Source organism: Poecilia latipinna, unplaced genomic scaffold, assembly GCF_001443285.1.
Source record: "Poecilia latipinna isolate Pla-1442-1.1 unplaced genomic scaffold, P_latipinna-1.0 Scaffold1230, whole genome shotgun sequence".
NCBI classification, from domain to species: domain Eukaryota; kingdom Metazoa; phylum Chordata; class Actinopteri; order Cyprinodontiformes; family Poeciliidae; genus Poecilia; species Poecilia latipinna.
The window spans coordinates 51,841-62,876 of NW_015113846.1; the positions used below are offsets into that span (position 1 = coordinate 51,841).

The following is an 11,036-nucleotide window of genomic DNA, read 5'->3' on the forward strand; positions in this document are numbered from 1 at the left end:
AAAATTTAAACCCCTTAAATTTTTAAGATTCCTTTTTCTGCCCACCCCCCCCCCCCCCCCCCCCAAAAAAAAAAAAAAAAATAATGTGGTCAAATCTTCAACTTATTAAAATTATTCAAAAGTATTTACACTATATAGGAAAAACTGTCGCTTGACCAATTTCTACTGCAGCAATTTATATCACAGTAAAAAAAAAAAATACAACAAAAACATAACAGACGATTTAAAATGAGTCCAAATTTTGTTTTGTTTGTGTTTTTTATCATTTTTGAGTAGCAACTAAAATTGCAAACATTAGCAGAAAATCCCATCACACGTTAAACATCATTTGGATGAGTCAGAGAATTAAAAAAAGTGACAGAGAAGTTAGCATTAGCGTCATCTGCTAATGAAACAACCAGCGTCTGCATGAAAGTGACAGAGGAAGAGAGGAAGGGAGGAGAACAAAACCACAAACCCCTCAGTCACAGTTTGGACTTCAGAATGAAGAAACGGCAAACTCTGCTCTTCTGCTTCCTAACAGGTGGGGAACGATTTCATTATTGTTTACATGTTTATTTTATTGTTTCTGCAGCACATGACAAATTCACAACCATGTAAATGATTTTTGCGCTTCAGTCGTTTGAATTCATCTGTATTTTGTCTATAATAAAGAAATGGCTGCATTTTTAAGAAATAAGTAAAAAAAATGTCTGACTAAACTGACACTTTGAGATTTTATAACCAAGAAAAACTAAGAGATTTTAATAAAAATGAGACTTAAAGGCTCAATCTAACTGGTTAATATAAAACAATTCTCAATATACGAATGATCCGCTTTTATACTCATGTCTTTTCATAAACAATTCTCAGAGTTTATTTCGTATAATTCAACCACGGAGCTGGTTTTGGTCTTTTTCAATATTTTTATGTCTGTTGTGGATTATTTAGCTCTTTTATCAAGAAATGTTTGGATTGTTTAAAGATTAGTCTTCTCTCTTCATTTTTTCAACAATTTTTAATATACTATAATTTAAATGTGATTCAATATCTTTACCTGCTTGCCATTGTAACCTGTTGCCTGTATTTGGGTTTTTGAAAGTTTTAAAACAGATTTTCATGTCTAAACCACACACAGTAAAAGTCAAAGTTCCTACAAAACTTTATTGATGAAATCTTTACTTTTTTCCTCTTGCTTTTTCTTTTTCTCATGTTTTCTTCCTGCTTCCTCTTTGTATTCACTACATACTATACTTCCTCCCTACTTATTATTTCACAAGTGTGTTTTACATCTTATGTTTATTTATATTTTCAATTCAGGTCAATTCTACAATGGAAAAATTTTAAATTACGAGAATAAAGTTGAAATAATACGAGAATAAGTCGTAATATTCAGGAGAATGAAGTAGTAGTTTTATCAGAACTCCAACACAAAAACAGATAAAACATTTAAATGAGGAATCTTCAACTGGTGTCAGATTTATAGATAAGGAAATACTTTATCTTTTAACACATCAGCATCAAATTACCAGTAAATGATCGTGTAAACAAAGAAAGGTTTACTGTTTACTGTTTCAAAGAAAGGTAAAAATCATTAAAACATCTTTTTGTTTCACAATTTTAAGATGTTCCTCTGGTAAAATAATATTATGACTATTTTCTTGTAATTAGACAAAAATTCTTATAGCCTGGCCGTCATACAGCCTACAGAAGGGATGATAAGTTACTTTTTGACAATATTTTTTTGTCATTTGCAAATTCTTTTCTAGATAAAAAAAGAGAAAAAAAAACAATTAAAATCGGATCTAGTATGTATGACAGAGTATAGAAGGTATAAAAAGTCAGAGATTTGATTTTTAAGCCATAGCCGTACTTCCACTCAAAGTTCCTGGACACATGACCTAATATGGTCAAAGCCAAACTTTACAGCTTTTTCCACATAAATTCAAGACATTATGGAGGCCTGCATATCTCATAACTTGCACTAAAAGCACATCTAGGCGCAGTTACCTACTCAAAGGAATGCATAAAACACTGACTCTTAAATCACTGTTTTCCAGGAGCATCTTTTCTCAGTAACACAGCAGCAGGATTTCCCATTTACACAGCAACCGAAGGACAAAACGTCTCCTTTGAGTTTCCGTTCACTCTGGTTGGAGGCGGCAGACGATATTTATGCAGAGAGGAATGTAAAAACAACAACATCATCATCGAGACGAAGTCAGCAGATACTCAAAATGGGAGTTTCCACCTCAGATATCGTAATGGAAATCTACAGGTCACCATCAGAGAGCTGAAGATGTCCGATTCTGGACGGTACAGGTGTGGAGTAGCCGGGTCATCGCTGTCTGAGGTATTTGAGGAAATATTCGAGATCAGAGTTATTGAAGGTGAGTTTCTCTCTAAACTTAAACAATGTTGGTTCAAAGCCAAACACTCACACTGAAGACTTAATATTGTTGACATTTAGCTGCAGATTTAACACAATTCACAATGTTGGTTAGTGTAGAAAACGTTTTAATGGGATTATAGTGGAAAGTAAAGATGTACTGATCCGATATTAATATCTGTACCGAATTCTAGATTAGGTAACGATGTGCCCAATCCACAAGGGTGGATCTATTTAGTCTAATTCTATGTTTTCCACTCTGAAAGACGTCATTTTTAAATTTATTTTATATTATATTTAGAATTCCCAATATATTGTTCACAAGCCTGAACCAGAAGGGATTTGAACCGCCATCTTGGTAGGCAAGCACAGTGCTTATAAGTTTGTTTATAAGTGAGATAGGAAAGAGGCCACAGCTTATTCAAAGCTTGTGGATTGTTCATTGTTGTCATAGTAACTCCATAGCAACTGCCTTGACAGTTAGCTATGGATACCTACCAAGATGGCTGTCAGATACAAAGTTCCCAGTGATTTGATAGGTTTGCTTCAGTTTATTTTTTACCTGTCTGACCAAAGGTAGTCTACTTATCGTTTTTGTCAGTTTCTTTGTTATTAATTTCACATTGGCTGTTACACTCCTGATTGCACTGAATGAACAAATTAAAGTTGTGTTGTTTTCACATGTTTGAGCAAGCTTGTGAAGCTATTAGGTGTATTCAAGTGTGCTGTACTGGGTTATCAAACAAATTTGTAATTTACAAAACAACAAATTAATCATTCTAAGTAAATTTAGCAGTGTTTTTCTGTATCAGTCGACACTAAACCTCATGTATCTACATCATTAGTGGAAAGATGTCATGGCAACAATGAGTCGCTTCAGCTTTTACACAATCTGAGCCAAAGTAAGAGCAGCTTGCTGACTCAGCAGCTGCTCCCAAAGTGACTAACATGTATCTGACTGCGTCACAATTTCATCATATCTATGAAGTAAACCACTCAGATGAGACACAGCAGACAGTGAATGTGGACATGTGTTAGGAGTTTAGTATCCTGTGAGTTTAAGAGTGTCTAAAAAGAAAAGCTACGTTCACACTGCAGGCAAATGTGACACCAAATCCATTTTTTTGGTCTACATCTAACTCATATCCATCTTTTCTACAGCAGACTATGCGGCCCAATTCTGATCTTTTCACCCAAAAGAAAATCCAATTTGTGCCACTTCCATATGTGGAAGTAATTCAGATAAATTGTTTTCAAAGCGTCTGCAGTCGGTCATGTTGCATTTTTACGTCATTAGCCGAGTTTCTCTGGACTACATGATGGGGCAAATTGGATAAATCCGCTTCATGGACACACGCCTATTTTGACAAAAGTTAACGTCTTTGATAAAATGTTTTTGCGCTAGGATGACTTTTTTTTTTTTGGCCGTATTGAAATTAATTCATTTTATAAAATTCCAATAGAATCCCTTTTTTTGCATCACGAGTCACATGATCAACAATCGTATGTTGTTGATCATGGCGGAAAAGATGAAGAAAATGCCGCTGCATGTCTTTTTTTTAATAACTTAGCATGTATGATTTTAATTCGTTATTTATTTAATGGAAACACCCCGATTGCGAAATTGTGTTTTTTCAACATCAGAGGAATATCGTCAAAGTTTTGTGCTGTAATAGAAACGCAGCTACATGTGAGACATTTAGCTGCGTTTGTGCCTCATAATTCTCCACCAGAAGAAGCCAGATGTGGTAAATCTGGACGTAAAAAAGGCTCAAACTTACAATTATGAACTTTTGGGAGATGTTTGTGTCTCTGAAGTGCATCACATCACAAACCCATCCACATCCAAACACTTTGCCACATAAGCTGCAACCAAAAGCTGCGTCTCCATTACAGATCTGCGCATATTTTGTTGATATTCTGGTAATGTTAAAAAAAAAAAAAAAATTTTTGCAATTGTGGTGTTAAATTAAATTAAAAAAACATCATATAATACCTTTGGATGTTCCATTTAAAAGAACAACCAATTCAATCTCTGATTGGTCAAAGCATCTGCAACAAGCAGACTATGTTTACTACAATGTATAAGGCAGATTAACCATGACTGATTTATGAAAAATTAAGCAAAATGGACTTTGGAAACTAATTTCTGTGTCGTTTCAAGGGAACGCAGTTACTGATGTGAACTTCATACGAACAACACAGAACACGTTTGAGAATCTGGACTCTTCAGAACTCACTTCACAAAATCCAGTGATCAGCAGCCTTCAGTTTCAGAGGGTTTCCAGCACCGCTTTGACAGATTTACACAGTGAGTTCCTCAGTCAAGTGCATTACTGCTCTGTTCATTCACAGTTTCTGCTGAAACCCAGATTAAAGCTTCATCCTGTGACATAAGAGGAAATATTTGAAACTGAAAGACTGTAAATTACTACCAAATTGGATTTCTTTGCTTTCTCCATTAAGGGCATTTGAGATTAAATAGAAAAGAAGAAAATGCAATCATTCATGAAGAAGAAAGTAGAAAGTGCAAAACAAGAGGGAAGGAAAAATACAGAACTAAGGGAACAAAATCCAGATGCACAAAGAACAGAAAATAAGAATAAATAATGAAACAAAGGAATAAACTGACAGAGCAAGACAACAGAATAAACAACACACTGAAAAAAGTGAACATGTGACCTAACTTAAATATATTGTGTTAATTGGTCACATGTAATCAAATTAATTTTGTCCAAGTTTAAACAAATGTAAATAAATAAGTTTGACAAACTTCATTCAACTACTTGTGACCAATTAATTTATTTAACTTGAAACACCTGTTTTTAAGTGCATGGAGGTGATTAAAGCACTAATAAAACCCAAACACCCACTAATCCAGCTTTCATGCATTATAAATATCATCCAAGCTTTATCTTGTAAAAAAACAATTAAACTTCACTGATTATTTTGTGTTTTTACCAGAAACTGCAGGAAGTCCTTCAACCACAGCAGCAACATCCAAACAAATCAGCCTATCAGGTGATTTACCTTCATATCACACGCTGTTGTTTTGGTTATTTACTTGATTTTCACAAACACCAAACCTGATTTTACTTTAAATGAACCCGATGTAATTTGTAGAGCTTAAAATGGACTGAAATGCTTGTATTTCCTAGCTCTTTATGTTTTACAGTTGATTATATTCATCTGGTTTTGAAATTATGACGTTATTTGCTTCAAGCTCTTCCTCTGATTGTCGGTGGTGTTGCCACGGCGACTGGCGTCTCAATAGCCGTGTTTCTAATTCTGCTTTACAACTGGAGGACGAGAGCCAATGGTAAACCCCATCTACAGACTTACTTAACGTGCAAATTTAAATGCAACCAACAAGCAAAAGAATTTTACAAATTAAAATTATGGGAAGCAGTTTTTCACATTTTTATTTATTCATCTACATTTGTTCACCTTTTCTTTCCCTCAGGTGCAGACACGAGAACGTCAGACACAGAGGTAACATGAAGGTTGAAGACTCTGGTTAAGTTTAACTTTTACCAGAATTAGTCAAAAACAGAGATTCTGACACCCAGATAGTAGAAAAAAAAGATTAGAAGACATTTGTTCTCTTTTATTTCAGGTGACGTATGAAAACTGGGCACTAGGATCCAGATCTGAAGACCCCCACTACCAAAACCTTGATCCAGCCAGCATGGATCAGGAACCAACTTATTTAACTCTCACTTAGGACGCCAAGTTTTTACAACATCCACTTTATTAGTGCTTTAAAGTGGCAGTATTATGTAAAAATATAAAAATGTATATATATATATATATATATATATATATATATATATATATATAGCTTTACATCATGTTATGTTTTTCTCTCCTCAAAAACATACCTGGATTGTTGCCTTGATTCTTTCATGCCTCTTTGTGAAATTCTTTAATCTCCATGGCAACCATTGAGCCGAAAGTAGGCGGAGTTTCAGAAAGAGCAGGAGTTTCTTAAAGAGACAGTGGCCCAATTTGAAGGCATTATATTAAAAGGTCACATTTTCTTGAAGTCATATTTGATATATTTTGATAACTGAAGGTAACAGATACACTGAAAAAAGAAATTAGACCTAACGACTTAAAAAAAATTTTATTACAAGTAATCAAATTAATTTTTTTTTTAAATATATATATTAAGTTTATTAAATCGTGATATTAAACATAAACTTAATTTGGTTACATGTAATAAATAAATTTAAAGTTAAAGCTCCAGTCTCTTTTTTTAGTGTACTTGATTTTCCCATAAAATGCAACAACATGCTTAGAAAATACATAACACAGCCCATTTAATTAAACATTTTTTAACTTGTAGTTTATGAGAAAAAAATTATTTTTCCTGCTAACTTCTCTATGACATATATTTCATGCAATATTTCCCATAATTGCTGTCTCTTCCTTCAACAGTTTCCTCATTTTTTCTGCCAATATGACAAAAATACTTCAGATTTGCTCAGTTCCCAACCTGCTTTTTGACAAACTTCCACAACATTCAGGTTTTCTTTATTCTGGTCTAATCTGCATCCGCAGAACCATAACCAAAAATGGAGAAACAGCATTTAGTTTTTATGCTCCTCTAATCTGAAACAAACTTCCAGAAAACTACAAAACTGCTGAAACACTTTAGATCAAGGCTTATTTAATGTGTATTTGCTCGCCAATTTTAATAATGGAATTTGACAAAATGATTCATAATTTTGACTGTATTGTGTTTTTTTATGATGTAAAGAACTTTAACCATATTGTGGCTGAAATGTAATATAAAAAATAAACTTGACTTAAATGGGACAAAATTTTGACACTGTTCCATAAAAGTCAGATTTGTTGGAGCTGGATTCATACTGAGATTAAGTTGATTAAACTTTGTGTTGGGGTATCAGAGTAAAGGGGTATGAATACAAATTTAAGCCACAACTTCTAGAACTTTGTATTTTTTGTTTTTAATTATATTAACTACAATTAATATTTATTTTTCTGTTAATTAAATCCTAATAAAATCAATTTAAGTTTGTGTTCTAACTTGCTGTAATAATCGGTGTGGAAAATATTAGGGGAACTGAAAAAATATGACCTTCAGTGACACAATGGAGCTAAACTCGGTCAGGAACTGAGAACGCCTTGTGGTTTCAATAGAAAACAAAGATTTTTTATGCTTTCTGTAAATTCCTCACCAATCTGGAACCTTGGTGTCTGTCCTGACCTTCATTTCCAAACAAATGCATCAAGCAACAAAATTTGTGGATGAGTTTTATAGAAAACTGATTTGCTTTCAATGAACAGAAAAAAACTGATTTATTTTTAATATCTGATCTGACTATTAAAGAGAAAATAACAGATTGGGATCACTGGTGCCGTCTTGCTTTAAGTATCAGCAGGTAAATTGAGATGTTTATGAATCAGTTTGCATCGTCTTATTTCACTTAAAACTTCTCCAGAGGCAGAAAGTGAACGAGTTGAGCTTTAAATCCACTTTCAGATGTCAGGTGGAGAAACTGATCCTCAGATTGGGGGTGTGGTGAAAACAGGCACCGACTATAACAAACAGAAACATCACAGAAATGTTTTTAAACAAGACGAGCGTCTCTGATTATGATGTGGAAATAAAAACCTGCAGCTGAATCTGGAAGCAACTTCATCAGAAAACCAGGTGAGGCTGAGGAAGATAAAACCACCACACTGCAAAAACACAAAAACCTACCAACTATTTTTAGACCAGTTTCTGGTGCAAATATCTTGTACACTTGAAATAAAACTAAACTTACAACTAACTTTTCAGCAAAATACATTAGCTTGTTTTAAGTCAATAATTCCTTAATTATGAAAAAGTTCTAGTTCAACTAGTAGTTTATTTAAATTTTAACTAGACATTTTTCCCATGTTACAAGTAAAATAATTTGCCAATTGTACTAGTACTTTTTCATTTATATTAAGGAATTATTGAATGAAAACAAGCTCCGATATCTTGATGAAAAGTTACTTGTAAATTAGGTATTTTCACTTTAATCTAAACAAAATAGATTTTGTGTTTTTGCAGTGAAAAAGGAAGAGAGCCATTTGACCGTTTAGCAAGTAATTCCTCGTTGGTCAGAAATGTATGGACTGCATGTGACTAAATAGTTGAAATCCTTCTTCTGCAGACTAAAGAGATTTTAAAGAAAAATGCAACAAGCTTTCATCTTCTGCCTCCTGTCAGGTAAGGAAAGATGCCTAAAACATGTAGGATTTTGCATCTTTATAATTCCATATTTTTATTTTCCACAATAAAAATACAGTAGAAACAACAAATCCAAGAATGTTTTGGTACTATGCAACAGCTTCCTGGTTTGGATAATTCTCCTACTTTGTAAGAATACAAAACTGTAAAAGCAGAAACAAATGCATTCAGAAGCATTTGTTACACTGCAAAAACAAAAAATGTTACCAATTATTTTTGGTCCACTTTCTTGTGAAACTTGAAAAAATACAAAATGAACTTACAGATAACTTATCTGCAAAATATAAATTTTTGCATATATTTTTCTTATTTTAAATGTACTAAGGTATTTGTAGATGAAACTAGTCAAATCTTGGTAAGGTTTTGTGTTTTTTGCAGTGTGCTGAGAAGATCTACAGCTTGTTCCAACATTAAATGTTAACTGTTGGCTTTTCTTCCAGCTCTCTGTGGTGCGAAAACACTGATCCAAACTAAAGGAGGAAGCATCACAGTGAAATGCTCCTTCGCTTTGTCTGGAAGAGGGAAGTACGTCTGCAGGGATCCGTGTGAAAACGGAGATGTTCTCATTGAAACCGAAGCTACGGAGGCTCAAAATGGCCGATACAGCATCAGTTACAGAGAAGGAACCTTTCCAGCTTCTTCTACTGTTCTGTATGTGAACATCTCGCAGCTGATCCAGTCCGACTCCGGGCGCTACTGGTGCGGATTAAAAAGGCGTTTAATGATTGATTCACGCCAGGAGTTTATCGTAAATGTCACAGATGGTGAGTTTTATTTTTATTCAGGATTATTAATACCCCATTAGTTATCAAACAAATCTTTTTAAATAAATGCCAGAAAAAGGTATTCCAGTTATACCTTCATAAACATGGAGTTTATTTATCAATAAAATAACTTTAAGTGGCCAGATTGGAGTAAATGGCTTACAGCAGAACTGAGATCAAATGTCAAAATGTTGATGTTGAATGAATATAATTTCTTCCACAATAAACTGATTTTAGAGTTTTTGTTGTTGCTGAAGTGGAGTTACCATCCTGGGTTCATGAGGTTCACTGCAGCTCAACCAGCTCTTAAAATATCTCTGAAGAACAAAAAAACGGCACCATTGGCACGTCATTTACATATTAGGGACATTATAGACAGAAACAAGAATGGAGAAGTAAATTTCTGTTAAAAAAAAATCAATAAATCTGAGACAAAGCTCAGAAATTTTACATAAAAATATGAAAGTTTGAAAAAGTGAAATTTTTTTGACTTTTTCAAACCCAGAAATTTCCTTCTTTTTTTTTTTGCTAGAATATTTCTGAGATTCATCTCAAAATTTCAGATTTTTGACATACCTGTTTGTGCAGCAGTGTATTGATTTTTCCTCCAGTAGCATTTTCTGGCCAGTTTGAACAAATAACTGAACAATGTTCTGCAGATTCGTGGAAAATAACAAAAACATCTGTGTGGTTTTCTCAATATTCAGGGTTTTTAATTTTATGATATTCAATTTTACATCAAGGATATTTAATGATTATCTTTCACCCGTTAGCTTTATTTGTTTCTTTTCTAAAGTTTTAAAGATCACCCACAGCACCCGTCACTAAGTTTTTAATTTATGCCTCAGTATATTAGCCATAACTGTCACAGATAAATTTTTCTTCTGTTTTCACTCACAGATCTGAAGGAGCTGGAGCAGCAGACAGAGGCGAAAGGTCATGACCTGCAAAACTGAAGCTCTATGCATTAGCTTCAGCATTTAATACTTAAAGGGGACCTATTAAGTAAAATTCACATTTTACACATTTTGTATTTCCATTTCAGCTTCTACGGTTTCTAAAAACAGTCTGATAGGTACTTTTTCTCGAACCTATATAAAAAGACACAGACAACGTATATGAATTTTATAGACAAAGCTTTTGCAAAAGGAGAACTCTCCGCCACTGCCTGACAGGCCGTTCACAGAGAGTTCTGGTCTGCTTTCGCGTGAGCCCCTGTTTTATTGTCAAGCAGAACAGCCAGAAAAAAACAACAGAGGTCGTAAAACTTCTAACCTAAACAAACCAGCAACTCAGTTCCAGGTGTGATATCTGAGCCCAGTTCAGCTCTAGGTCAAACTGTCAACAAAGAGGGAGGATAAACAAGAGACAAAATACGACTGCTCACAGGCAGTTAGGAGGTATTCTGGTTGATAAGAATTAAGGTCTGGGAAACACAGAGTTAACTGTCTCACATGAAGATGAAACAGTCAGTCGTAACCTNCANGTCAGTTTATACACACATAAGGAAGAAAACACTTTAAACTAAAAATCACAATAATACTGATTAACATTAGACTGAATATGAACTAAAGTAATAACAAAATGATAATACCAAAAATCTCTATCATTTCCCCCCTTTTTATCATTTTACTATGTGTATAAACTTCATGCAAAA

General features: G+C 33.8%; 2 protein-coding genes across 2 annotated transcripts; both read left to right on the top strand.

Moving 5' to 3' along the window:
• Nucleotides 1-450: 450 nt before the first annotated feature.
• On the top strand, nt 451-6,166 carry LOC106960796 (uncharacterized). The gene is made up of 7 exons (XM_015054131.1): nt 451-523; nt 2,040-2,369; nt 4,533-4,679; nt 5,333-5,389; nt 5,592-5,687; nt 5,832-5,860; nt 5,985-6,166. Exons 1-7 carry the CDS (start codon nt 484-486, stop codon nt 6,090-6,092), a joined length of 807 nt encoding a protein of 268 aa, XP_014909617.1. The 5' UTR covers nt 451-483; the 3' UTR covers nt 6,093-6,166.
• A 2,339-nt stretch (nt 6,167-8,505) lies between these two features.
• LOC106960798 (CMRF35-like molecule 9) lies at nt 8,506-10,445 on the top strand. The gene is made up of 3 exons (XM_015054132.1): nt 8,506-8,594; nt 9,056-9,379; nt 10,280-10,445. The coding sequence occupies exons 1-3, from the start codon at nt 8,561-8,563 to the stop codon at nt 10,333-10,335; spliced, it is 414 nt and encodes a 137-aa protein (XP_014909618.1). The 5' UTR covers nt 8,506-8,560; the 3' UTR covers nt 10,336-10,445.
• Nucleotides 10,446-11,036: the final 591 nt, after the last annotated feature.

Coding starts and splice junctions, on each gene's coding strand:
- LOC106960796 (XM_015054131.1), top strand. CDS start 484: ATGAAGAAACGGCAAACTCTGCTCTTCTGCTTCCTAACAG. Junction 5,390..5,591: donor CAAACAAATCAGCCTATCAG/GTGATTTACCTT, acceptor ATTTGCTTCAAG/CTCTTCCTCTGATTGTCGGT. Junction 5,688..5,831: donor CTGGAGGACGAGAGCCAATG/GTAAACCCCATC, acceptor TCTTTCCCTCAG/GTGCAGACACGAGAACGTCA.
- LOC106960798 (XM_015054132.1), top strand. CDS start 8,561: ATGCAACAAGCTTTCATCTTCTGCCTCCTGTCAG. Junction 8,595..9,055: donor CATCTTCTGCCTCCTGTCAG/GTAAGGAAAGAT, acceptor CTTTTCTTCCAG/CTCTCTGTGGTGCGAAAACA. Junction 9,380..10,279: donor TATCGTAAATGTCACAGATG/GTGAGTTTTATT, acceptor TTTCACTCACAG/ATCTGAAGGAGCTGGAGCAG.